The 26894-nt window shown below is 33.4% G+C and overlaps 3 protein-coding genes across 7 annotated transcripts; 2 read left to right on the forward strand and 1 right to left on the reverse strand.

Annotated features, from left to right (window-relative positions):
* Window positions 1-1131: 1131 nt before the first annotated feature.
* LOC127074871 (actin-related protein 8) lies at window positions 1132-8480 on the forward strand. The gene is made up of 12 exons (XM_051016276.1): window positions 1132-1583; window positions 1689-1777; window positions 1879-1949; window positions 2616-2683; window positions 2866-2927; window positions 3624-3721; window positions 4189-4270; window positions 4982-5124; window positions 6930-7075; window positions 7487-7620; window positions 7754-7869; window positions 8088-8480. The coding sequence occupies exons 1-12, from the start codon at window positions 1258-1260 to the stop codon at window positions 8163-8165; spliced, it is 1413 nt and encodes a 470-aa protein (XP_050872233.1). The 5' UTR covers window positions 1132-1257; the 3' UTR covers window positions 8166-8480.
* Window positions 8481-10598: 2118 nt separating this feature from the next.
* Window positions 10599-17327, forward strand: LOC127074872 (phototropin-2). Of its 5 annotated transcripts, none has more exons than XM_051016279.1 (23): window positions 10599-10733; window positions 11180-11675; window positions 12055-12237; window positions 12414-12505; window positions 12590-12884; window positions 13000-13207; window positions 13455-13525; window positions 13685-13791; window positions 13886-13935; window positions 14012-14116; window positions 14262-14321; window positions 14433-14522; window positions 14597-14673; window positions 14764-14848; window positions 14996-15076; window positions 15246-15349; window positions 15448-15497; window positions 15600-15706; window positions 15936-16064; window positions 16181-16232; window positions 16328-16440; window positions 16554-16694; window positions 16768-17327. In XM_051016279.1, exons 2-23 carry the CDS (start codon window positions 11203-11205, stop codon window positions 16882-16884), a joined length of 2790 nt encoding a protein of 929 aa, XP_050872236.1. In that variant the 5' UTR covers window positions 10599-10733; window positions 11180-11202; the 3' UTR covers window positions 16885-17327. The 5 variants fall into 5 exon arrangements, with proteins under 5 accessions (XP_050872236.1, XP_050872238.1, XP_050872235.1 ...); XM_051016281.1 differs by having other exon boundaries at window positions 10676-10700; XM_051016278.1 differs by having other exon boundaries at window positions 10686-11065.
* A 4564-nt stretch (window positions 17328-21891) lies between these two features.
* LOC127074873 (uncharacterized) lies at window positions 21892-26479 on the reverse strand. The gene is made up of 19 exons (XM_051016283.1): window positions 26195-26479; window positions 25919-25998; window positions 25616-25702; window positions 25418-25468; window positions 25089-25206; window positions 24914-24970; window positions 24686-24750; window positions 24508-24591; window positions 24324-24374; window positions 24161-24223; window positions 24027-24073; window positions 23862-23931; window positions 23715-23777; window positions 23441-23530; window positions 23067-23333; window positions 22892-22977; window positions 22658-22787; window positions 22475-22568; window positions 21892-22393 (listed from the first exon to the last, which is right to left on the reverse strand). The coding sequence occupies exons 1-19, from the start codon at window positions 26310-26312 to the stop codon at window positions 22209-22211; spliced, it is 1806 nt and encodes a 601-aa protein (XP_050872240.1). The 5' UTR covers window positions 26313-26479; the 3' UTR covers window positions 21892-22208.
* Window positions 26480-26894: the final 415 nt, after the last annotated feature.

Here is a 26894-nt window from a genome sequence, read left to right on the forward strand (position 1 = left end):
CAATCATGCAAATTTGGAAAAGTTCTTCCAACATAACAAGTACTCAACTTGTCTCTCAGCTCACTAATTTTTCATTCGAATTGAAAAGGTAATCAGATAATCAACATACAAAAGTATTTTACCATAAATTTGTAAAATTTCTTATAAAATCAATCAAAGTAATTTAAACACACTTTTTGAGTTCTTTCAAAGTTGTAATAGAGCTTATGTCAGGGTAAGATACCTAGTTTTCCTTTATTATATTCCTTTTCATATCAACTCTTGAATGATCACAAACCCATACTTCTTTTTCGCTCTAAACCCTTTCCAAAAACTCTTCCATTCTAAATTAATATTTTCACTCCAAATCTTCATTTTTGTGTTTCATCACATCAAAAGGAGCAAAATAAGTTGGATTTCCATATAAAGATCATTAATTTCAAACCTCATTGATCATATTAAGTTTGCTTTTAGTTATTGATGTTATCCTTGTTTACTTATTTACCTTATAGATCGAACCATTATTGAGAAATACTATTTGAATCTTGATCTAGGATAATCATCTATTAGATGTTAAACTCTAGACATATATTTATGTTTAACATTCACCAAAGTATCGAATCTTAATGCTACTGTATCGTTCAATAGGCCGAGAGATCGTCGATTTAAAAATACAATTGAACTCTTGTCAGGGTTTCCACAAAAACACTTTCGATGATCACTATGTGATAATATTGATCAAACAACAAATATCTATATAATTGATCAAAAGGATATGTGCATAATATTTACATGAACCGCAATCCTAGCAAGTTGTCAAATCTCTTATATTTTAATCAATTACCGTCTTTTACTTTTATTTCACTATTTACAATCAAACAACTTCATATATATATATATATATATATATATATATATATATATATATATATATATATATATATATATATATATATATATATATATATATATATACCTTTCATTTAATTATATTTTGTTAGTAGAAAAACACATTAAATTTTACCGAACACTCTTTAAAAGTGTTTATGAACTCAAAACTACAAGACAAAATTCATTTTTTTATGTGATGAACCTGTCACTATCTCATCACAATAGCAAGTAGCAAGTAGCAAGTTAGCAAGTACTCCAATTGCAATCAGACAAATAGTAGGGGCAATGGTCAACGGAAGACTTTTAGCTTTCTTTTTCTTTTTCCATTTCCCACTCCTAAAGTCCTAATAACTAACTAACTCCATTCTCCTTCACTTCATTTCAATCATGGAGACGTTATTCAGAAAACTACGCGAATCAGCATCATCGTTCAAGCGATCCAGCACCTCATCCAATTCACCAGAACGATCGCATCACCATCCTCATCATGCTCCTTTAGGTTTATTCGACTCACTTCCGTCTGACTTACTCCTCAAAATCATACGACTGTTAGACCCTAAACACGCCGCTAAACTCTGCATCGTTTGCAAATCATGGCGATCTCTTGTTTCCGATAACCAACTCTGGTCTGATTTCCTTCAGAATAACCAACCTCTACACTACGATTCCATTATCTTCTCGGAAACCAAATTAACCTCTGGTTATCCTCTTCCGTAAGTAACAATTCAACAACCGTTGCTACTCGTGCCGTTTAATTCGAATTGGAACTACTAATTGTATGTAATGATGTAATTGAGTTCTTCTGAGTTGAATTTCAGGTTCTTTGTTACTCAGACGCCACGTGTGTTGTCGTTTAAGCATGTTTATGGCCAGCGGGAACGGCTTCCTCCTGCTGTTATCATCGACGGTAATTACCTCATGTTCGAATTCACTTTGAGCTTCACAAAATTACCAAATGCTTCGGTAATTTAGATTAACAAAATAAACGATGTTTGTGTCGGTGTGTAGGTGGTTCTGGCTATTGCAAATTTGGTTGGAGCAAAGAGGACCGTCCATTGGGGCGAACTGCTACCTTTTTGGTAAGACTATATGGTTCAATTGGAGCCACAGATTTACAAGGTTTGAAATTGTTTGCGGTGTCTAACTTGTTAATTAAAATTAGTTTATAATAGTTTTTAGGATAAAGTTTCTAACTTAGGGAGTTGAATTATAACTAACTTTTTATATTTAATAACCATGGAGCCCCATTGTAATATCATTTACTAGAGCATCTGTTGGAATATATACTTCGATGTTCTGAGTAAAAAAATTTAACTGTTAGGAATAGTTATTAAGTTCTAACTTGAAAGTATTTATTGAGTACTAACTAACTATGAGTCAGGTTCAAATAAAAAATAACTTGATAGACGTTACGATAATTTCACTTAAATCCGTACAGAGGTTGGTGATCTCCTTGACCTTGTATAAGGGAATGCCTCACTGAATATATATTTCCTATAAAAAAATAGAAAGATAAAGGGGAGCTTTCTAAAAGTATTGCGACGGAGATGCTTATTTTGCATATACCTTTATTATTTATTGTAATGTTCTTTTTAATATTTATCAATAATTTTATTTGATCATGTTCAAACTATTTCTCTTCAACTTCTCAAAATAATATTTGTTTTGAGTATTTTTTTGAAACAATTCTTTTTCTTTTGTTTACGTTTCCATTTAGTTATTTCTTTTGGGAATTTCATTTGCAGGAATTCGGTAATGTGGAGACACCGATATATAGTAGGCTTCGACATTTTTTTGGGACTGTCTATGGCAGGTGAATCATTTTGGGGTTTTCCTTCTTGTTGGTGAAGAAATTTTTTCGAGGGATGATTAATATTAAACTGTAGTAATAGAGTTGTGGAAGGTGTAGTTGTTTTCTACTAGTTATGTGTTTTTGTATGTCTTGAGCAAATTCTATGTCTAATGGCAAGGATACATTGGTTGCTTTCTCTGTAGGATGAAGGTGAAACCAAGTTCTCAAGCAGTTGTTGTTTCTTTACCAATATGCCACTATGATGGTTAGTTTTTTTTTTTTCATATTTGAAAATTAAAATTACTTGTGTTATTTGCGGTTCAATACTGAGTTAACGTGGTATGTTTTGGAAGTTAGATTTTCAAGGACTAATTGGGTGACAAATTCTTTGGAGAATAATGCGGTATATTTTGAAAGACCAATTTAGGGGTTTGCTCGATCAAGATTTTAGTGAAGCCATGGATTGCTTTCTTAAGAACTATTTTCTATATAATTTTTGAAATATGAGTAATTTTGTCTGGATGCATTACCGGGTGCCAAACCTTAACTAGGTTCGAAAAACACCTAAATTTATATACTTTGAAAATAAAAGCTATTAGGTGAAAATTGATGAATGAAAATGCTTGGTCTGTCTACATTCATAACTGTATGAATTATGATTAGTTGTGCAGTTAGGCACACTAAGAAACCACTGCAGGTTTTGCTTTAACCATGTCAAAGTCAATTATGATGCTGCACTTCTCATGAAGTTTTCTTCAAAAGAAATATTAATGATTATATATGCATGTGCGTGCTTGCGTATGCTATACATTGTTGACTTTAAAGTTCGTTAGGTAGATCAAGTCTACAGAATTTCATACAATTCAAGAACCGATTTTGTAAGATTGAGTTAGGCCCAACCACAATTCTAAGAGTATCTGTGTTATTTCTAGCCATTTAATGATCTCTTTCCTCATTGCAGATACTGAATCAGCCAGAGCATCAAGACAGCAGCTTAAAGAAGCAATCTGTGCTGCTCTATTTGACTTGAATGTTCCTGCTGTTTGTGCTCTCAACCAGGTAGCATATTTTAGTGGGAGCAAAAATATTATTACCATTTAACTTTTAACATATGACAATAAGACTTGGATCTGAGTGTTGGACATGGATGATCCATTTTCTTCCACCTTTAATTTAGTTAGTTAGAAGAGACATAAATGGAAAATTTAAGCTTAAAAAAAGACATAAATGGATTTAGGTACTTGCACCTCTTTAACGAGTATTCCCTGCTCTTGATCCCTAACACAGTTTCCTATTTGAAATGAAATTAAGCCTTCAAATCACTCTGTAAAGGTTAGTTAGTATAATTGAGATGTTCAGCAGTAAACTGAAAAGGCATAAAATTGTAAAGTGAGAAAGGTGGTTGAAGATAAAAATCTTGTAAATCAATGAGTAAATATCAAATTTTGTTCTTTTATTTAGTTTTGTGCTGCACTTATTTTTCCTATATTTGCTTAACTTATTTGTTTTCTATTTTGTACGTGTAGGCAACTTTAGCTCTGTATGCTGCAAAACAAACTTCTGGAATATCTGTTAATATAGGCTTTCAAGTCACATCTGTAGTTCCAAGTATGCTTTATCATTTTGTTCTCTCATGCAATTCCTAATTATGCTTAACTAAATATCTCTTGCATGAAATACACGAATTGTTCTAGGTATGCTTTAGGATTTTGTTCTCTCATACAATTCTTAAATTTGTTTAATATATATCTTACATAAAATACATGAACTGTTAGGAATGTGGAAAAATTGAGAAGGAAAATTGATAGAAAGAATCCAAAGAAGAGAACAATTATGTTGAATACTGAGAAATCTCTAGTCTACTCCAAAATTTTGAGTCACCGCTCTGGTCACTCAAATCATCAAATGTTTACAAATCTTAATGATCTCCCTCTACCCTTGATCCCTCCTATTTATTAGGTAACTAATTATGTCTAACTAACAAGCTAACTACTCCTAGCCGGACCTAATTTCTCTTTTGACTAAACAAACATTTTGGTCCTTGAATGTGTGAGGTGCTATTACTATATAGTTCCTTAATGTATCAAAATTACTAAAACATCTCTTGACATGTATTTTGTTTGTTATTTTGATCACTAAATGTATATTTTTTTAGTTAGTTTGGTTTTCAAATGTGATTTCCGTTAAGTCAGTTTGCATAATCGGGTTCAGAAGTAGTCAACACGTAAACATTATACTTTTCTCTGAAGTCAATGAGTTTATTGTTGATCACTTCTGTTTTCTCCCCTGATTTAGCATATACGCATTGTTGCCTTGCAGTTTTAAATGGTAAAGTCATGCGAAAGGTGGGTGTGGAGGTTGTGGGGTTGGGAGCACTAAAACTTACAGGATTTCTTAGAGAGAAAATGCAACAAAACAGCTTAAATTTTGAATCTTTGTACACTGTTCGCACACTGAAAGAGGTATTGCTGTTGTCTTTTTTATTTTGAAATTCTTATTTGATGAGAATTTACTCATATTTGATGCCACAAATGTACTTAGGAGGACAGAAGTGGACCCTTACATTGCTTATGATTTTCATTCTAGTTGAAACATCTCTTAATCTAGTGGCAATATCTAAAGAAGCTTCACGTGTCTTGGTTCCTGGTATGCGATATTATGAGAGATATGAAAACCAGGCATACGTCTTATAACTTAAGCTTCAAAGTTGATTTGGTTTTTGACAAAGTTCATCATTATACCCTGCTCCCCTCCTTTTTAAATATTTTTGCCATGAAGTTAATCAGTGAAAGGGAGGCTTTAGGAATTTAAGCATCAAAGCCAAATCATTTGGTTTCTTTGTGGTAGAAAAACGGTTTTACATTTGATGATTATGGAAAAATGCCGTGGTTTCCACCACCACATCATCTTGTTGGACGAAAATGGCAGTTTTTGGTTGTTGTCACTCGTCAGCCTTTTATGAAATTGATCATCACCCTAATGAAAGCCCTTTCATTTGTACACCCAGGTAACATGAGAGGCAATGAAAACAAGAAATGAAATAGAAAATGTTCCTTCAAATCAAACAAGCCCTGGTGGAGGGATACCATAGAACAAATTTGAGCACAATAAGAAACAGAATCCCTAAATTTACTCCTGATAGTTACATTATGGTTGCGATCAGTCAATGAGCTATCAACAAGCCTGATATTGACATCGGCAACACTCCCCTTAAGCTGAAAAGTGGATGTTGGTTATTACAAGCTTGTCGGCCAGTATTTCAAAACATGGTCAGGGAAGTTTTGTTAGGATGTCTGCTGGATTCTTGTCTCTGTAGTGGTCTAAATAACTGGACAAATGAATAGGTTGAACTATGTCAACATAGTTGGGGCCAACTTTAAACAGGCTCACTTGCAAGCCCCAAAAATGTCAAAATCAAAAACTAGATTGTTTTGTACATCTTTCTTAAGTTACTCTAATGTCAGTTTAAAACAAACATTCACTTATTAGAGTCATGATTAATTGAAATTCATTAAATCTAAGTTACTCTAAGTCTTCGATTACAAGTTAATCAATAAATTATATAAAAAAATTGTCTGTTTTGCATTTTAAAGAATAAAGAAAATGTTGGCCAACAGTCAACCCAAATAGCCCTTAGCCTGCTCAGGATTAGGCTGGCTCAACAATTTACTAGCCTGCATTAAAGCTGGTCTGGTTGAATTCTGATCTGGCAATCTAAATTGACAACTCTACTTTCATGGGTTCAACAAGGGGAGTGTCCAAGAGATTGATTATTTAGACACTTCAGAAAATTGATGGTACACTTTGATCTCGTTAATAATTTTCATTTTATGTTTCTTGATCCTTTTCCATCTTCTCTTTTTTTCCTTAAGTGTGGTGTGAGTCAATGGTACCTGTTTGTACCTTGTGTAAGCCTGCTTATGAGACAAAAATCACATTGGCTAATAGAGTTAAAAGGCTATTGTTAGAAGTTGGGAGGTCTCCATCAGTAGTAAGTATTTGGGTAAAAATATTTAGCAAGATATAAATAATCAAAGGGAAAAGAGACAGGGAGATCATTAAGTCAGGAAGTTTTGGGGCCTATTGGGGTAAGGTCGGTCAGACATTCAAATTTCTATAGATTTGTGTTTCTGAGTTGCGAAGTTTAGCTCCATTTTTTTGAATAAAAATTCCAGGTTCTTATGAGCGTGCTCCTTGCATAAATATTTATGCCACTTCAAAATCATATTTATGTGGTAGCCTGATATATCTCGTTACATGGAAACAGAAGCTATGCTATGTGGCCTATGACTATGAAGCTGAGCTATTGAAAGATACACAAGCATCATTTGAAGCTGGTGAAGGGAGGTATACACTCTCGAAAGAGCGGTTTCAAACAGGAGAGATTTTATTCCAGCCACGTCTTGCTGGGGTGTAAGTTTTTGTACTTCTTCCAATATTGTTACAACATATTCGTATACAGATTTGCTCCAGAGATTATACTTATGTCTGCCATTATTTAGCTGTTTTGCTTGATGACCTTTTTTCTTTTCATTTTTTGTTCTTTCCAATTTCAAACCATGTTTAATAATTGGATTTTTCAAATTACTGGAATAAGGTGATAACTGATAATACTAATTTTAAACTTTACACAACTTTGGTAATATTCTTTTGGAGACATTTAACTCACTTGAAAACTATGAACCTAAATCATGCATTACTTAACGATATGGTGATATGTGATAATTGTCTAAATCATGCAGTATAATAATTGATTCTGATCCTTCTCCGTCTTATTTTTTTATGTTGTTCTAGCTTAACCATATTTTCTACACTTTGGTATAGTCGAGCAATGAGTTTGCACCAGGCCACAGCTCTCTGTATGGACCATTGCTATTCTGCAGAATTAGCAGGCGGCAGTGATTGGTTTAAGACCATTGTCTTATCAGGAGGTTCTGCATGTTTACCAGGTTTAGCAGGTATATGTCTCTTTTTCATTTTGGCACTTTTCATCTTTGCATCTGAGCATGAAGATGAGCTGAAACCACAACACGGAATACCATGTTATGGGCTACCATTTTCTAACTCTACCTTTGGGATCATATGCTTCAGAAAGGTTAGAGAAGGAACTTCATTCGTTACTTCCCCATATGTCGAATGGAATCAGAGTCATCCCTCCTCCACATGGCGCGGATACTGCATGGTTTGGTGCAAAGCTTATTGGCAGTGTGAGCTAGCCACTAACTCTTTTAAGCATTCACATTTTTCTTGCTCCACAGGACCTCAATTTTATGCTGATCAAGTTGAAACATTTTGATCATTGAAACTTTATAAGAAACGGAATTGACTAGATATTCATTAACAACTTCGTGTCAGCTTATATATAGTTACATAATATAAATAGTCTGTGTCTATGTAGAGCTGACTGTTTGTGAATTATGTTCAGTTGAGCACATTTCCTGCCTCCTGGTGTACAACAAAGAAGCAGTTCCGTCAGAAGTCTAAACTCAAACGAATATGGTGATTACTTGGTTCGAATCTTCTGTTCTTGATGATATAATTATTTTATAACAGCAACTCTGCTTAATAATTTCCATCCTTGGCCAGCAACACGAAAGGAGTGAATTTATTTTTACTTGTACTTTAAGTAACAAATACTTTACGCATAGCTTTGCATATAAAAAGCCTATATAAACAACCAGTTAGTTTAGAACGAAAAAGAGTCAGGCTTCATCTGTAATTTAAGTACTGTACCATGTTAAAAATGTGTTAATACAGTGTAAGATCAAATCCACAAGCTGAACTGTTTAAAGTATCAGAAATAAATATGACTTGGTAATGTGTATTATTGTTTATGGTTATGTAAGTGCAACCAATAATAGAAAGAAAAAAATGATTGATGGAGAAACTAAAACAAGGAACAAAAGTTCAGGTGGGTTGTTGTCCAGGTTTGTGTGAAGATGAAAAGTGCTGCTGTGGGTATGGCCAATGGCAAGGAGTTGCTGTGGTGGTTTCACTTCTACAGTTTGATTCTACTTTGATGTGGCGGTTGGAGAAAATGACTTATAACCAATTTGTTTCTTAAAACTTGCAATTACAATGTAATACTTGAAAATTTAAAATTCTCAATCACATCAGTTATTTTGGACATTTTAAGGACCGCATGTCTTTCCTCCTCGTCTTGAACCAACAAAATGAAGATCAAAACAAGGACCTGACCAAGGAATTTTAGCTCTTTTAGCTTATCCTCAAGCTGTATAATTGAAGTTCAAAATGAAACATGTGAAACTATCAAGATTGATTGGGTTTGTGGTAGCTAAAATGCCATGAGACCAGACGTCTTTTTGTTCAAGAGTTCCGGAGAAAGGAAGAAGAAGATCAATTCATAGCTGAACTGATAATTGGCTCATAATTTCTTTTGGATTACAGGTTCACAATTTTTGAAACTAAATGATATTAATGGCCATTTGTTAATCATATCTTCACGGGATGGTATAGGATGAGACATGATTTTAAATTGCGGATGAGGTTGTGGCTGTGGGTGTTGCGATTGCGGTTATTGCGATGCGCATTGCGGCTGTTGCGGTGTGAATTTTTATAGGGAGTTGTTTGAAATACAACATTGAAAAACACTTAATTTTATGTTTTTTCATTACATAATAAGTAAATTTAGTTTTAAGTTTTAGAATTCTAATATTTTGATTTTGATGAAAATATTTGAAGAAACATGATTGAAATTGTCTCATGTGGTTCCTAGTACAATCTGAGGCGTAATTTTAAAATCACACTGCAGTTGCAATCGCGGTTGCGGACCACAATTTAAAACCATGGTTGAGGTGCTGTAGAAATTGTTTGTTGAAGAAAATCTGCTATGCTACATTTGTTGGAATCTGTTTTGTTTTGACAAATGTAGATCTGTTAAGTTTTAGCAGTGTATATTTGTGGTATATACTTAACCATGTGAATCAAATCCTAAATTAATTGCAAAACCCCACATAAAGGATCCATGATGGTCATTTAATACACTTGTTCATGTAGCACATGGTTTCACCACATTACTAAAAGGAAGGGAGACCCAACATGATGTAGATTATAGATCAATTTAATTTCCTCCCAATAAGTTTCCATTATATTCCATGTCCTTGGAATGTCAACAACAAAAAGTTGGACCCTTCTAACCCTACTCTAGCAAGGAGGACACACCTTTCTAACAACACACTCATTTCATTCTCACTTGGACCACCTATTTATGAGTACACAAATTATCATCTCACCATGTAGCTGCATTTTTCTTGTTAGGATGACAAAAATACCTATATCCATGAATGTTTGTGCGGATTTATCGGATATCCATTGAATGAAGTTGGAGATCATATTTGAAGTCCTATTCTCAGCAGTTACCAGTAGTAATTTCTTTATTGAATATATAATATATTATATACTATGAAATTTTTAATACCAATTCTAATAAATACAAAATAAAAATTACAAAGTCACATCCTAACCGATCAATTATGTACATAACTTCAAAAGTGATTATGATAAAAATGAAACGTTAATAATAATAGAACTGCCATAATGTATGATTAGTTGACAAGATAATACTCTTTACATTAAAATTTAAAAACACATAAATTAAATCATTATTAAAATCCAAAGTAAAATAAAGAGTCCCTGTACTCGTGTTCAGGTGTGGGATCACTGAGAGAGAGATATGAAGCCAGTGTTACATATTTACGTGGTCTCAGTTTCACACAATAATAATGCTTGTTGGAGGTTTTGTCCTAAGTCACTATTTCACAATGTCAATTTCTTTAACGTGGAAGTTCTCACAACCACACCATAACACCCCTCCAAACTTTCTTCACCATCATGCTCAATTGTCATTTTTCAAATTATTTAATTTTGACACTGATGTTTATACGTGCCACGCCAAATACTTTCTAGCCTCACAATTCTTCATACCTTACCTCTTCAACTTTTTTTTTCATTTTAACCTGGCTCAATACAGGTGCTCAACGTGGATTCAACTTCCGCTGCCGATGTGAATATATTTTTTGTAAGTTAAGTTTTGAAACCTGCTCTGATCCTGGTGAGTAGTAAAAAAACATAGGGTGCGTGTGTGTGTATATAAAAGGAAATAAAACGTTTTGTCTTGTCTAGTAAGTAATAAATTTTTACTATATTAAGGTTGATTGAAGATAATAGGACATACACTGTACACATGCACAGTGAGTTGTTGTATTTATTATGTGATTCATGAACGTTATCCTTTCTGTCTAAACTCTGTGCACTGAAATCAAATCTAAAAGACATAATCATAACACAATCCTATCCAACTAAACAGACACAGTACTCTTTCATTTTCACCCTTTCCTACATTCCTTATGTGGCTAGCTCACTTTTCATCTTCAACCAATTTTGGTTAGTTTCATTCTGTAAGATACTCTACATTCAGCTCTTGCATTTAACTAACTATTTTTCTGTGACTTTTCATGTTCAATGATCATTTCATCTAACATAATATTTTTTATATAGGGCATAGTTGATAGTTATTCAACATGGAGAAAAATGGAAATTCCTCTGGTAACACTGTGAATAAATGGATGGCATTTGCTAACAAAAATGATGAAAACTCAGCAGCAACGAAGGCTCCTTCTGGTGATGATGATGATGATCAAATTCTAACCGAAGCGGCCATAGCCGAGAGGACTGCGGAATGGGGACTTGTCGTGAACACAAGCAATTTCAAAGCAGGAATTGAGACATCAAGTTCTTCAATTGATGGCAGAAGCATGTCGGATAGGTTTGTTGAGTCGACGAGGACTTCGGGCGATTCGAATTATGCGTCGGAGGCTAGGTTGTCAGGGATGATTCCAAGAGTTTCACAAGACTTGAAAGAAGCATTGGCTACACTTCAGCAAACGTTTGTTGTGTCAGATGCAACTAAACCTGATTGTCCTATTTTGTATGCAAGCAGTGGTTTTTTTACTATGACTGGTTACTCTTCAAAAGAGGTTATTGGAAGGAATTGGTAAGCATTTTTCCGCACTTCGGCTTCATACATAAAAAGGAATGTTTTTAAGTTGCGTTCGTGGATGCAGTTAGGTTAGAGTCCTTGATATTGTGAAAAAATAAAGGCCAATTCAGTTTATGCGGCCGGAATTACTGTTAACTGTGATAGCATGATATATGTTGCTTTAGCGTCGGAACATTAGTCTTTGAAGGTATATGTAGCTAGAAAATGTAGTGAACTAAATTACGGTTGAAGATACAATTAGGTAAGAGTTCTTAATATTGTGAAAAATCACGTACAGATTCTAATGATGCGGTCGAAATTGCAGTCAACTATGAGTTTTTGGAGGTATATAGCTAGAAATTTTTTAATTTAAGAAGCCAAATTCTTGTTGCAGCCGATTTCTTCAAGGACCTGAAACTGACATGAATGAAGTAGCAAAAATTCGGGATGCAACTAAGAATGGGAGAAGTTATTGCGGCAGACTTTTAAACTACAAGAAAAATGGGACACCATTTTGGAATCTTCTAACTGTCACCCCAATCAAAGATGATCATGGCAATACTATCAAATTCATAGGGTCAGTCCTGTTTTTCCTATGGTGTATTAGAATTTTAGAACTCTTAAGTATAACAACATTTTATCAGAAGAATCCAATTCGAGCAACGTGAACATTGCTTATGTATCAATGTATAAAAAGATCTTATTATGATAGTAATAATTGGTTAACCTAGATATTACATATTACTACCACAGAATGCAGGTTGAGGTGAGCAAGTACACGGAAGGTGTGAATGAGAAGGAACTAAGACCAAATGGATTACCAAAATCATTAATTCGCTACGACGGTAATACAAACAATTGATTCATTTTTTAGAGTTTGTGTGATGACTCTGACTTCACATGTACTCATGGAATTTCTCATTTTCCAGCTCGTCAAAAGGAGAAAGCTATGGGCTCAATCACTGAGGTTATTCAAACCGTTAAGGATCCTAAATCAACTATTCGCGGTAAGAATGATGAAACTTCCACCACATTGCATGAAGAGCAAGAGAATCTCAATCATGAATTTGCTTTGCCAAAGTCTGTTGAATCTGTGAATGCTGGTACACCACTTGGTAGACACACTCCATTCAACTTCCATGGTGATAGTAATAACATTTCTCGCTTTAGTTCTTACGAAGAAAGAAACAAGTCGTCAAGAAAATCAGGAGTTTCTTTAAAAGGGTATTTCATTAATTTACTTACTCTCTAAATTTGATCCATAATTCACCTCTAAATTGTATAGAAAGATAACTATTTCGAAAACTTTCAATAATACATGTTTTCTATTTTATCGCAGTAATAAAGGGAAATCAATGAGTTCTCTTGGGAGAGATAAGGAGAAGGCTATTATTGAACCTGAAGTTCTGATGACAAAGGAAGTAGAATGGTCCAATTGGGAACTAGGAGAAAGGGATATAAGGCAAGGAATTGATTTAGCAACCACATTGGAAAGGATAGAAAAGAATTTTGTGATTTCTGATCCTAGACTTCCAGATTGTCCTATAGTAAGATTAATTAATGTTCTCTTAAATTATTATTTTCCGAACAATTGGTGCTATCTTTCCTTGAAAATGATAATTGATTTTCTTAGAAGTATACTTTATCATCTTTTTTTCACCTAATACATATTAAACTTGTAAGTTTAACTTACATTCACAAAAGATGATAGATATCATGTGTGTATAAAGTTTGAAACTTGTTACGTGTGCTGATATCATGCCTTATGAGTGATTATTGTTGGTTTCTTTGCAGATATTTGCATCAGATAGCTTTCTTGAGCTTACAGAATACACGCGAGAAGAAATTTTGGGTCGAAACTGTCGGTATAAACTTTACTATATCTTCATATAAAAAAAATTCTTGTAATATTTCTTGATTGTGAAGTCCTCTATCCCTTGCTAGCAGTTTATTGTTTTATCATTCGATGTCATGTCTCTTGGACAGTTTCGTTTAGAATTACATCTACTTCACATATTTTGCAGGTTTCTTCAAGGACCAGAAACAGACCAGGCAACTGTCTCTAGGATTAGAGACGCTATCAGAGATCAGAGGGAAATCACAGTTCAGTTGATCAATTATACCAAGAGCGGTAAGTAATTGGTCAAAATGAGATCCTAATCTAGCACCCTTTTGCTTTATTTTGTTATTCACAAGATGAATGTTTATGGTTTTATAACTTGTAGGAAAGAAATTCTGGAATTTGTTTCACTTGCAGCCTATGCGTGACCAAAAGGTGATTAGAATGCTCTATTATTCTCCTAGAAAACAATTAGTTTGCATCATGAAAACTTAACAATTTCTGTGTGTAGGGTGAACTTCAATACTTCATTGGTGTTCAACTAGATGGAAGTGATCATTTAGAACCTTTAAGGAACCGTCTCTCTGAGGGTTCTGAGCTACAAAGTGCTAAATTGGTGAGTGTTTGAAATCTCTTTCTTCTTATAATCTTTATTATTAAACACAAATAGCACTACTTACCTTAATTACCATTGTTACATGATTTGAATACAATGTATCGTGATAACACTATTCACATGCTTTCGAATTTTCTCCTTTTAGGTGAAAGCCACTGCAGAAAATGTTGATGAAGCTGTTAGAGAACTTCCTGATGCCAATTTGGTAAGGTATTCCTTTTGGGTTATAAATAAGTAAAACTAGTATTGTTTCATATTTTTATGTAAGAAAATAAAAATCGATAATCATTGATTTTGTACTTTTATGGTTATATAGAGACCAGAAGATTTGTGGGCAATTCATTCTCAGACAGTTTTTCCAAGACCACACAAAAGGGACAATCCTTCTTGGGTAGCTATTCAAAAGGTATCAATTTATTTGTTTCATTTCCTTTGTGGTGAATGAAATTTATACAAATAATGTATATTTCCTTTTTCTAGATAACCGCAAGAGGCGAGAAAATTGGCCTTCATCATTTTTCTCCCATAAGGCCTTTGGGTTGTGGAGATACTGGCAGGTAATAATATCTTTTAGTTAACTTGGAAAACAGAAGAGAATGATGGTTTCCTTTTCGCATTATTTTCATGATGTCGTTCTGTTTTGACAGTGTTCATTTAGTGGAACTTCGAGGTACCAACGAACTGTATGCAATGAAGGCAATGGAAAAGTCTGTAATGCTGAATCGTAATAAGGTCTGAATATATTTCTAAGAAAGTTAACTTAGATTAGTTTTCTTTTTAATAGGAATTTTGCATGTTAAAAATCACCTTATTATATATTGATATTCGATAAGGATATTATATTTACCTAGAATATATTTCTCTGGTTTTTTATAACAGGTTCATCGAGCGTGCATTGAAAGAGAGATCATATCATTACTAGATCATCCTTTTCTTCCAACACTATACACCTCATTTCAGGTTCACTCAAAGCAATCTTTATTTAACTAAATAAAATGCCTGAAAAATTTTCCGGCAAAATGACTTAGCAGTATTATTGATTTAAGGAAGTCTTAACGACTAATAATGGCAGTGTCTATTGAGTATTCGCCATTAACCAACTGTTCTGATATTTTCTTTCTTTTTACAGACAGAAACACATGTATGTTTGATTACTGACTTCTGCCCTGGGGGTGAGTTGTTTGCGTTACTCGACAGGCAACCCATGAAGATTTTAAAAGAAGATTCCGCAAGGTTTTTTTAGTCGTAGTTATATGTTTTGATAGGTTTCCTGTAATATATATTTATATTACAGGCCCTAATAATTTTTGTTCATCTTTGTATGCGTCCAGATTCTATGCAGCAGAGGTTGTTATCGGTTTGGAATATCTCCATTGTTTGGGTACGCTGCTCATTATATCATCCATGGCATCCAGTTACTAATAGGATTTGAATTAATAACATTAGTATCTGAATATTGTTGTATATTATTGAATCTGTCTAGGTATAATTTATCGTGACTTAAAGCCCGAAAATCTCTTGCTCCAGAAGGATGGCCATATTGTATTAACTGATTTTGATCTATCATTTATTACATCTTGTAAACCCCAGGTATGTATCCTTGTTTTTATATAAGCAAAATAGCTGCTATATCACTGAAGCGTAGCGGAATTTGAACAAAAAAACTTCTATTTTCTGCGATTAACAACACTGATTTATATATGGCAAAACTTTGTACTAGATTGTGCGTCGCAAAACAAGAGCATTTTGTTTAGATTCTTCTATGCTATAGCCGTTATTCGACAATACTGATGTAAATTTTTTATATTTACTGGTTCAGGTTATGAAGCAGTCAATACCTGGTAATAGAAGCAGTAGAAGATCTCGAAGTCAGCCACCACCGATATTTTTTGCAGAGCCAGTTACACAATCGAACTCCTTTGTTGGAACTGAAGAATATATTTCCCCGGTAATGATGCATTTCTATTCTTCTTCACACACTGCATGGACTACAACCAGCTTTTAGTACAACATTTATCTGTTATCATTATCATCATTCAAGATTTTTAAGGTGCTTGATATCAGGAAATCATAACCGGAGCGAGGCATACAAGTGCTATAGACTGGTGGACCCTAGGTGAGCATTTCCATCCTTTTTTATTTCCTCGTATGTAACTAAAAGAACTTTCTTATGTTAGTATTCGCAATTTGTTTATCGTGTCTTGGATATAGGTATCTTGTTGTACGAGATGCTATACGGACGTACACCATTTAGAGGAAAGAACAGACAGAAGACATTTTCCAACATCTTACACAAGGATCTTACCTTTCCAAGCAGCATCCCGGTATATTAACGATCTTTTCCACCGATATATCTGCTGTATATGTATATTGTTACAGCTCTCACAGTTATTGTCATGATCGTGCATCAACTGATACAGTTTGACATGTTTTTCAGGCCAGTCTTGCAGCCAGGCAGATTATTAATGCACTATTGCAAAGAGACCCGGGCAGTCGTCTAGGTTCAACTGCAGGAGCTAATGAAATCAAACAACATCCTTTTTTCCGTGGAATCAATTGGCCTTTAATCCGCAACACGGTAGTACTCTTAAAGCTAGTGATTGGAAACATCATCATCATTTTAACCATTTGGAATTATCTGTTTCTTGCAGAGTCCACCACCTTTAGATGTTCCTCCTCAATTGATAGGAAAAGATCCAGCCGTAAAGGACAAGAAATGGGAAGATGATGGTGTGCTAATTAGTTCCATTGATATGGATATCTTTTGAAGCTCAACACAAATTCCTCACAAAGGGATGTTTTGTTAGCATCATGCCTCACTCATCATGCTTCAAAGCATCACTATGACTGAAACATTCAAGTTCAAGAGCTTTGTCTATCGATTCGGTTATAGTCCATTGTCACATTCTGAACCGGAAATCGACAACTTGGAAACCAAATATATTGCATAGGGTCAGCATAGAAGTATCATTATCATGTACATTGAATAAAACCAGAGATGTTTTACTGTTTGAGATATTCTTCGTAGTTTATGGTCATGAACGATACATTGATAGTGTATTTTTGTAAATGGCTTAAAATCGCAATTGACCATGGCGCGGAGAGAACTATATATAGCATGTAAAGCATATGTTGTATTATTATCAAAGGTATGTTGAGCATCTGTCAACCTACACCGATGCATATGGAAGAAACTCAGTCATTGATTCAAGTTTTTGTTTATATTGTATCTTAAGCTTTTTGTAACTTGAGTTGTTTTAGGTATTGTGCTGCTTCCTTCACGCACTGTATTTATACCTTTGGACACACTTATGGATGAGGATTTGTATTTAGGTTTGTGTGACGTTTAGAATGAGAGAACTTTTGCAAGTATCTACTGATATAGTTGCAAAATAGATATACCAGCAATGTCTTACCAAACCAACAAATAATACGACATTGAATATTGCAACAACTTTTCACTCGATTTTTATGATTTATGTGTTATTGTGATGATGATGAAAATGAGGAGTAGTTAACAAAAACAAAGATTAATTTATGTGTTATCGTGATGACGATGAAAATTAGGAGTTATTAACAAAGATTAGTTTATGTGTTATTGTGATGATGATGAAAATAGACATGCCAACATAACTCATATCTATGGGTATCCATCCGAACTCACCCCGAAGTTGTCGGAGAAAATCCGCTTTGACTGAATTTGGGTTTTTTCCGATTAAAAGAAATGTGGACGGATCGGGTAATGGATACACTAATATCCATTCCAGATCCGCCTCCGAACTCACTCGTTTATTTTATTATGTACATTATTCCTTAATTTTGATAATTTGGAATATTAAATTTGTGGTCAATGTTTTGATATTTTGATTTGTATTAATTATTTAAAATATTTGAAATGTATGTATGAAAATTTTCAGGTTATTTTATTTTATTATTTGTAATGTAATTTGATTTTGGAAAAACTAAGGGTCTGTTTGAAATACATCTTAAAAACTCTTTTTTAGTTTTTGAAAATTTAAAATTTAAAGACTTGTTTGAATATAATGTTTTGTAAAAGTGTTTTTAAAAACTCTTTTCTATTTTTCAGTTTTTAAAAGCAAAAAAGTAAAACACCTTAGTTATATTTTGCTTTTAAAAACTAGTTTATCAAACAAATTTTTTATTAATTTTTTTTTTAAAATAGTTTTTAAAAATAAATTTGAGAAACAAAATTTAAGAACTAAAATTGAAAAGTATTTCAAACAGGCCCTAAATATTTTTATTTAAAAAATTTGATTTTACTAAATGGATGGTGGTGGGGCGTATTAGAAGTAATTCATATTTAGTTGTATTATTTTCTTAGTCCCTAAGTTTGTTAGAGGGTATTTTAGTATTTTATCATATTCTAGTAACCCTAGTTTTAGCTTATAAATAGGGTGACAATCATTGTAACTTTTATCATGTTTTGTAACCGTCATTCTCTCAATAGAATATTTCCATTCATTCTACCTTTGCACCAACAATTGGTATCTAGAGCTCCGGTTCGGATTCATTAGGAAAATATGAGTGAACGTGAGGTCTTGTGTGTTTGATTTTGATTCTTAGATTCGTGTTGAATCTTGAACAAAATCTGATCAGAATTTTAATTCTGTGGGTTGGGAAACACTGTGAAAAATCCGAGTGTACTGTGCAAGGTAGAAAGATGAACGGAAACGGCAACATGAACACCAAACTTCCAGTATTTGACGGTAAAACTGGAATCGTTGGATGATCCAAATGCGTGTACTGTTCGGTGCTCAAGATGTTCTAGATCTTGTCACTGATGGTTATGTTCCGGTAGCAGCAGATGCAACAGATGAACAGAAAAACGCGCAGAAGGAAGTAAGGAAGAAGGATTAGAAAGCATTGTTCTTCATTCATCAATGTGTTGATGTAAATGTGTTTGAGAAGATTGCAGATTCAACGACAGCAAAGGCTGCGTGGGACACACTGGTTAGATGTTATGGTGGTGACACATCAGTGAAGAAGGTGAAGCTTCAGTCCTTGAGAAAGCAATATGAGAATCTCAACATGAAGAATAATGAGAAAGTTTCTGAATACATCTCCAGAGTGATTCTGATCACTAATGAGATGAAAGCGTGTGGAGAAACTCTTTCTGAAGAAACAATCATGGAGAAGGTATTGAGATCCCTTACCTCTCAAGTTCAGAGGAGAGTGTTAGAAGTTGTACACTGCAGCACTCAGAAACAGTTGGCAGATGTTCTGACGAAAGCTATCAAGACTGATCAATTTCTCAGATTAAGGGATGGAATTGGTGTTACAAGTTTTGATGGAATATGAATTAAGGGATGGTATTAGAAGTAATTCATATTTAGTTGTATTATTTTCTTAGTCCCTAAGTTTGTTAGATGGTATTTTAGTATTTTATCCTATTCTAGTAACCCTAGTTTTAGCTTATAAATAGGGTGACAATCATTGTAACTTTTATCATGTTTTGTAGCCGTCATTCTCTCAATAGAATATTTCCATTCATTCTACCTTTGCACCAACAGGGCGGGGATATCCGAACCCGTTTGGGACGAGTTTGAGTTTTAATTCTCCATCCCCGTTTGAATTCGGGGTGGAGAGTGGGGAGCGGAGATTGTTTGAGGATTTGGGTTTGGGGGTAAAAACCGTTTTCGCCCCGCTCCATTGCCATGCCTAGATGAAAATGAGGAAACCTCATGATAAAACTCCAAGTTCATGTATAGTTAATGGTGATAAAACTCCAAGTTTATGTGTTGTGTTGGTGCGATGGTGGTGAAAATGAGGAAACTCCATAGTTTAAGGGCCAGTTTGTTTTAACTTTAAAAAAATGGATTTTTTCTTTATATTTTTGAAAATGGATTTTACAAAAATGTTTTTCAAAATATTACAAGTTTTTCTAAATTTATTTTTTATAAATTAAAAGATTGAATTGTTCATTGTATAACATAATATACGTTATTGAAAATCAAAACATAGTCAAAATCACAATTTTAAAAAAAAATTATATCTTAAAAATGATTTTTAGAAAAAGCTATTTGAAATAGCTTCAAAATTAAGTGATTTTTTGAAATTTTGATATTCAAATTTTTTTTCGATAAAATGGTAAAATACCTAAAGTAACATTTTAAGAATAACTATTCAAACAAAATTTTCATTTGAAACTTTTATGAAAAGTTTCTTTGTAAATTTTTTTTTACACTAAAATATATAACACTATAAAAATTATTTTTTAAAAAAGCCAAAACAAACGGGCCCTAAGTCTTGTTCTGATAATGATTAAAAAGAGATAACTCCATAATTTATGTGTTGTTGAGATGATGAATATGATGGATTTGTTGTGATGTTGATGGTGATGAAACTCCATGATAAATATGTTAGGGAAAATAAAAAAATATCGGCGCACAACTATCCAAATCCCTAATACACGCAATAGACTACATTTTATTTTATTTTTTTTAAACTAAAATTAACTATCTCTATTTATATTAGTATTCAAATTATATTTTTCTTCCTACTATCGATGTGAGACTTGGATGAATATACTATTTGACCCAACAAATCTTCTCTTCGTCCAAAGTCTCACATATGTTCACTTTGTCTTCAACTTCATCTTCAAAACGATCATTATAATTATAATAATTAACCACATTTGTAAAATTAATTAGGATCAGAATCTGTCTCTAATACCAGTTGTTGAGAAAATAACAAATAAACAAATATCGGCGCATACGAAAGCACATCCATTAATTTTTGCTTTTCTTCTTCTTTTATGGATGTGCTTCTGTATAAGCCGATATTTGTTTATTTGTTATTTTTCCAACAACTTGCAAACCCTCTCTCAATTATAATTTTTGAATGTAAAAATTATAAACCCTCTCTTAATTACAATTTTTGGATGAAAAAATTGCAAATCCTCCCTCAACTGTTATTTTTGGACATTGCAAACCCTCTCAACAAACTATGTTTGAACGGAAAAATAGAAAACTCTCTCAACTTTAATTTTTGGACATTGCAAACCCTCTCTGCGAACTATTTTTGAACGAAAATTATTTAAAAATATTTGTGTGTTGTTGTGTTGTTGATAATGATGAAACTCAAATGGTTTATGTATTTAAAATGACAATATTTTAACAATAGAATTGAATGGTTCATGTGGTTGATTGGATTGCCTTTAACCTTCATCACCTATGTTTGAATCCTATTGGTGGTCATTTTGGTATTTCTAATAAAAGTCATGTAAGGTAAAATCATTTTAAAAAAAAACCACATGGCACTGCCACCTCATTTTTTTAGTGATTGAATTTGATGAGAGAGTAAAACAGAGGAATCTTTTTTACACAAAGACGTAATTCAAACTTATTTTTCAGAGGAATTTTCCTTGTTGGCTAGAAGAGAAAACACACAGAATAGAAAACCAGGATGCAAAACAGATGACAAAAGAGTAGTAAACAAAGCAACTCTTCCTTGTTGCAATATCCAAGATGAATGCACCAAATTCCAAATCAACTGTCAATTATTGCAGTTTGAAAATAATTAACACTGCTGGTGGGGGTGAGTAGAGGACATGCATGCAATTAAATAGAAGAAATCATCCACCATTTTGATTAGAAATCATCACAAAATAGAATTATGCAATTTCATGCATGTTACATTAAGTTAGAAGCAATATGATGGTAATGTATTTTTTTTTTCTGCTAAATGCTATCTTAGAAATTTCAAGAAACATTACATATCTCTGAAGAGAAATTCTGGATTGACAGAAAGTCATCTTTGCAAGAAAAACAAAGGCAGTAGTACTATTGCACTAAAACATGAAGAATTCCATTACAAACATCAAGATTTCCAAACTCAGAAACACTTGTAAAACTTAGTTAAAAGAGCTAGCCCCATTAAAAAGACCGGGATCAATGCTCATCTCTCTCTGTATCATCATCATCATCATCATCCTTAAAACTCTATTCCTACCAACTTTCAATTTTTTTTTACTGTACAATCAATCATCTTCTCTTAACAACACCATATTTTACCAATTAAACTTAAAATTTCTAACACATCAAGTAAACACTAGTACTTGTTATAAAACCATTTAGTAATGAAACCCATTTCCATTAGCATTTCCATTGCCATATATATATTCTGGCTTAAAAGCTTGTGCTTTTGTTGCTGTTCCATTTTGATATGTTTTGCCTGATGAAATATTATCACTGCTTACTCCCCTTGAAGAGTGTTGTAAAACAGCTTCAAGTTGTCCACATGCGGCTGCGATAAACCCTGTCGTGTTTTCGCATCATCATAAGTTAGCATCTCAGAATCTTTAAGTCAAAATAGAATTGAAATGTAACATAGAAATACCTAAGAACACTGGAGAAGGCCTTCCTGGTCTTGATTTGAACTCAGGATGGAATTGGACTCCGACAAAATAAGGATGATTCGGTATCTCAACAATCTGTAACATGAAAAACATCGCAAAATTTTATCTTTACAGCATATATGTTTATGTTAATTTAAAAAGCTACATGAGAATATCTTTAGTACCTCCATGCGTTGACCAGTTTCGTCCTTTCCGGTAAAGGAAAGACCTGAATTTTCAAGGCTAGTTACCAAATCAGGGTTCACCTCATATCTATGCCGATGTCTCTCATCAATGAAGCTTTTGCCGCCATACCTAAGAGGCAGGGTCTATGTGTTAGAATCTTAATAAATTTCAGTCATCGGCGTAAGCACAAAGAAACATGTCCTCAAAAAATTCAGCCAAGTAATGACACTCACAGTTTTGCAGATTTGCATAACTTAGTTTGGAAATATGTCCTCCTCGATCCAAGACGCATGGTGCCTCCCATGTGTGTTTTTGATCCCTACACAAAACAGTTCAAATAAATCACAAATAGGGAAAGAAATGGCATATGTTTTTTAGAACTTGATCGAAATAAACTAATGTAGATACCTCAGGCATAAATATGACGCATGGACTTTTGGTATTTGGATCAATTTCAGTACTATTAGCATCTTTTAAACCAAGCACGGATCGTGCAAATTCTATGACAGCAACTTGCATTCCAAGACAGATGCCGAGGTATGGAATTCTGTTTTCTCGAGCATATTTAGCTGCGATAATTTTTCCTTGCACTCCTCTATCACCAAAGCCTCCAGGAACAAGAATACCGTCAGCACCCTTTAATAACTTCCACGATGCCTTATAAACATCAGGATTCTGCAATATTGTTAAATAAGAACAAAAATATGAAGATGCTATTATGAAGAATAATTAATAGTTGATAAAGTTTTCTTGTTACATAATGATTCAAAAATGGGTGTAACCTCTTTCGCAGTCGCGTTTTCGAGGTTGGTAGCTGAAATCCAGTCCACAACAAGTTTCTTTTGGCAACTAACAGAAGCATGAATTAAGGCCTGAAATTAATATTAGATGTATCAACATAGGTAAATAACAGAAAAAAAAAACACAAGCATGTGTACTTCATGAAGCAGACCGAAATTTGCGAGTAAGCATGTTAGGAAGTTAGGCCCAGAGAAAAGCCAAAAAAATCAGGAAGCCATAAGATTAATGCAATAATAAAGTTAAAGCTAACTCCACCTTTAGAACTGAGAGGTAGGAATCTGAAAGGCATGTATATTTCCCGACTAACGCTATACGAACCTACAATTTTCAAGAAATAAAAATATAACTCTTTCCAATAATCAATGATAGTAATATAATAAAGATTGGCTCTTGAGTACTCACTGGTTCATGAAGTAAATCAGAAGATTCAGCTCTACAAGTCCATTCCTCTAAATTAGGCTCTTGAGCGATACTGCATATACAATAAACCAACACTTCAGCCTTTCAGAAAAATAAGAAGAGATAAAAAGATTGTCGATATTCATCGTGTCCATAAAATAGACTAACCCTGTAAGGTTCAGCACTTTAAATATTGCTTCATGAGCCTTCTGATCCTATAGACAAGAAGAAGATAGTTTGTAAGAAGGTACCTAAAAATTATAAGATGACTTGTAGTTCAGCAGTTTGGGAGGAAAACTTACTCTTAAAAGCAAAGGAATGTGCCATATGTTGGGAACATCGTAAAGAGTAATTATATTTTCCCCCTGAAAACATCATGCAACTTCAGTAGAGAAAGAAAACTCTAACCAGAAATCATTTGAAGTCATATACATCAAAATATATTTATGGTTTACAAAAACATACCGGAAGTAGACAAAATTGAGAGAGCTTCGTCTTTGCATTCTCATCTAGCGCCTGAGAGAAAAAATTGAATTTTAGAATCCTAAATTAAAAAGTTATTGTAAAGAATAGTATGATTTCATTGCGGTTATGTTGGTGTCCGCCTGCACATTTGTTCATGGGAGGAGGCAAAGAAAGAGAGAATAACCATTGTGCTGCGGCATGCCAAGATTTGAGGAGTCAGCCCTTGGCTTCTAAGTCCTCTCACACTATGTTGTGTTGGTTTTGTTTTCTGAACACAACAAAAGGTTATTTTCTACGTTAGACGAAAATAAAACAATTCTCTTCATAGATCTCAAAGGCCATTTAGAGTTCTAAGACATTACTTGTTCACCAACAACATTCAAAACAGGAACAAGGCTAACATGAACCAAGCAAAAGTTGCTAGCACCTGCAAATGAGATATATATCATATAACAACTATTAAAATGGACATCTAAGCTCTCCAACCGCAATTGCGGCCATAATTTACTGCAATATAAAGGTGCGCGCGGTGTAACCGGAAAATTTTAAAACCAACCGGAAGACTTTGTTGATAAATCAAGTATTCTCACCTACTCTATATGAAAAATGTCCTAATGCTTGAATAAAAGGCATGGACTCAATATCACCTGCAACCAACCAGATCAAGGGATATTGTTATTGTTATGAATTTTCATATAAAACAATGGAAACAATCTAATCCTAACCATGAAGAAGAGTGTAGAATGTTTACAAAAGTGTATGTACCTATGGTTCCACCCAATTCTATGACACATACATCAGCTGGACCTTCTTTTCCATCCACTGGTATGTGGGCCACTCTTTCTATCCAATCTTGAATAGCATCAGTTATATGAGGGACAACCTAAAGAAGAAAATAACACCATAGTATCAAAACCAAACATCATCAAGATCTTAGTTAATCATAACAAACTTGATAAACTGTGAATTTGGCAAAATTACTACAGTAATTTTGACTAAGCTTCAACAAAATCAAAGTGCCACTAGTGATTTCATCAAATTTGCTACTGATCCAAACATGCAGTTAATTACTTAAATTGATTAAGCAGTAGTACCTGTACAGTTTTTCCTAAATAGTCTCCTCTTCTCTCCTTATCAATGACAGACTGTAAAATTATGAAAACAGTAAGGTTAGAATTTTTAACAGACGAAGGAGTTTGTTGTAAATTCATAACAATGATCTTGAGAATCTGTGACAGGTGAGAAAAAAAAAGGACCATAATTCCATGAACATGATGACAAGGAAAACTTGCCTGGTAAATCTTCCCTGTAGTTATGTTATTATCACGGGTCAACTTAACATCCATAAAGCGCTCATAGTTTCCAAGATCCAGGTCCACCTTTCAAAAAACAAAAGGGTCAAGATTCTTCATTTTTTTTCCCTTCTTACAAGACACTGCTTTTTACTCAGAAAACAAAATAAAAAACACATAAAGTTGACACCATTTTTGTTGGTTTTGTTATTTATTATTTGTTTATGCCCTTTTAGACATGTCCTTGAAAATTGAAATCACAAAAAGAAAATGGTGTTTGTTTGTTTGTTTGTTTGTGTGTACCTCACCACCATCATCCAACACATAAACTTCTCCATGTTCAATAGGTGACATTGTTCCAGCATCTGTGTTCAAGTAAGGATCTGAAAAAGTATAACAAAAATGTAAGACAACCCATGAAAGGATTTGAATTAGAAAGAACTAAAAACCTTGAAAGGTTGAAACTTTATAGAAAAACAAATAAAGGGCAGGGGCTATTTCAGCAAAATAAAGTAGAAAACATGAAAAAAAGAATGCATGTATATGTATGTTTATTTTTACAAACAAAAGAAAAGATACCGATTTTGATAGCAGTGACACGAAGTCCACAAGCTTTGAGAAGTAAACCAATACTACTTGCTGTAACACCTTTACCAAGTCCACTAACAACTCCTCCAGTTACAAGAACATACTTCATGTTGTTTCTTGTTCAATGTCTTTGTTGTTGTTGATGTCTTTTTATGACACTAAAAAGTGTTTTTTTAAGAATAAGTAAAGAGTTTTTGAAGAAGAAATGAAGAATAGGAAGAATAGTTAGTACTAAGTTTGAAGATGGAGACGACATTAGGTGGTGGTATATATACACCATTCTGCCTCCACAGTGGATCAGACGAGGAGAGAGAGAGAGATTGACGGGTACATTTTTAAAAATATAATAAAAATTAAATATATGGATTTTATTTAATATCAAATATGAAATTATTAATTTATTAGAAATCTGTTGAAAAATACAGTAGTTAGTATTTAATGCACATCATGTTATGTTATGTTATGGTGTACTCCTTCTCCCTTGGTTTATATTTTTATATATAGGTTAATTATGCCAAAGCATTGATGTAAATAGAGGTTATCTTAATTTTATTCATTGTAAAAAAAATTAATTAATTTGATCATGTGAAATTATTTGAAAATTTATTAATTTAATTTTTTTTATAGAAAATAAGTGTGCGCATAATAGAAAATAGAATGAAAGATTAATAGTTTGAGGTTTGATTAATGG

Source organism: Lathyrus oleraceus, chromosome 4 (assembly GCF_024323335.1).
Source record: "Lathyrus oleraceus cultivar Zhongwan6 chromosome 4, CAAS_Psat_ZW6_1.0, whole genome shotgun sequence".
In the NCBI taxonomy this organism is placed as follows: Eukaryota; Viridiplantae; Streptophyta; class Magnoliopsida; order Fabales; family Fabaceae; genus Lathyrus; species Lathyrus oleraceus.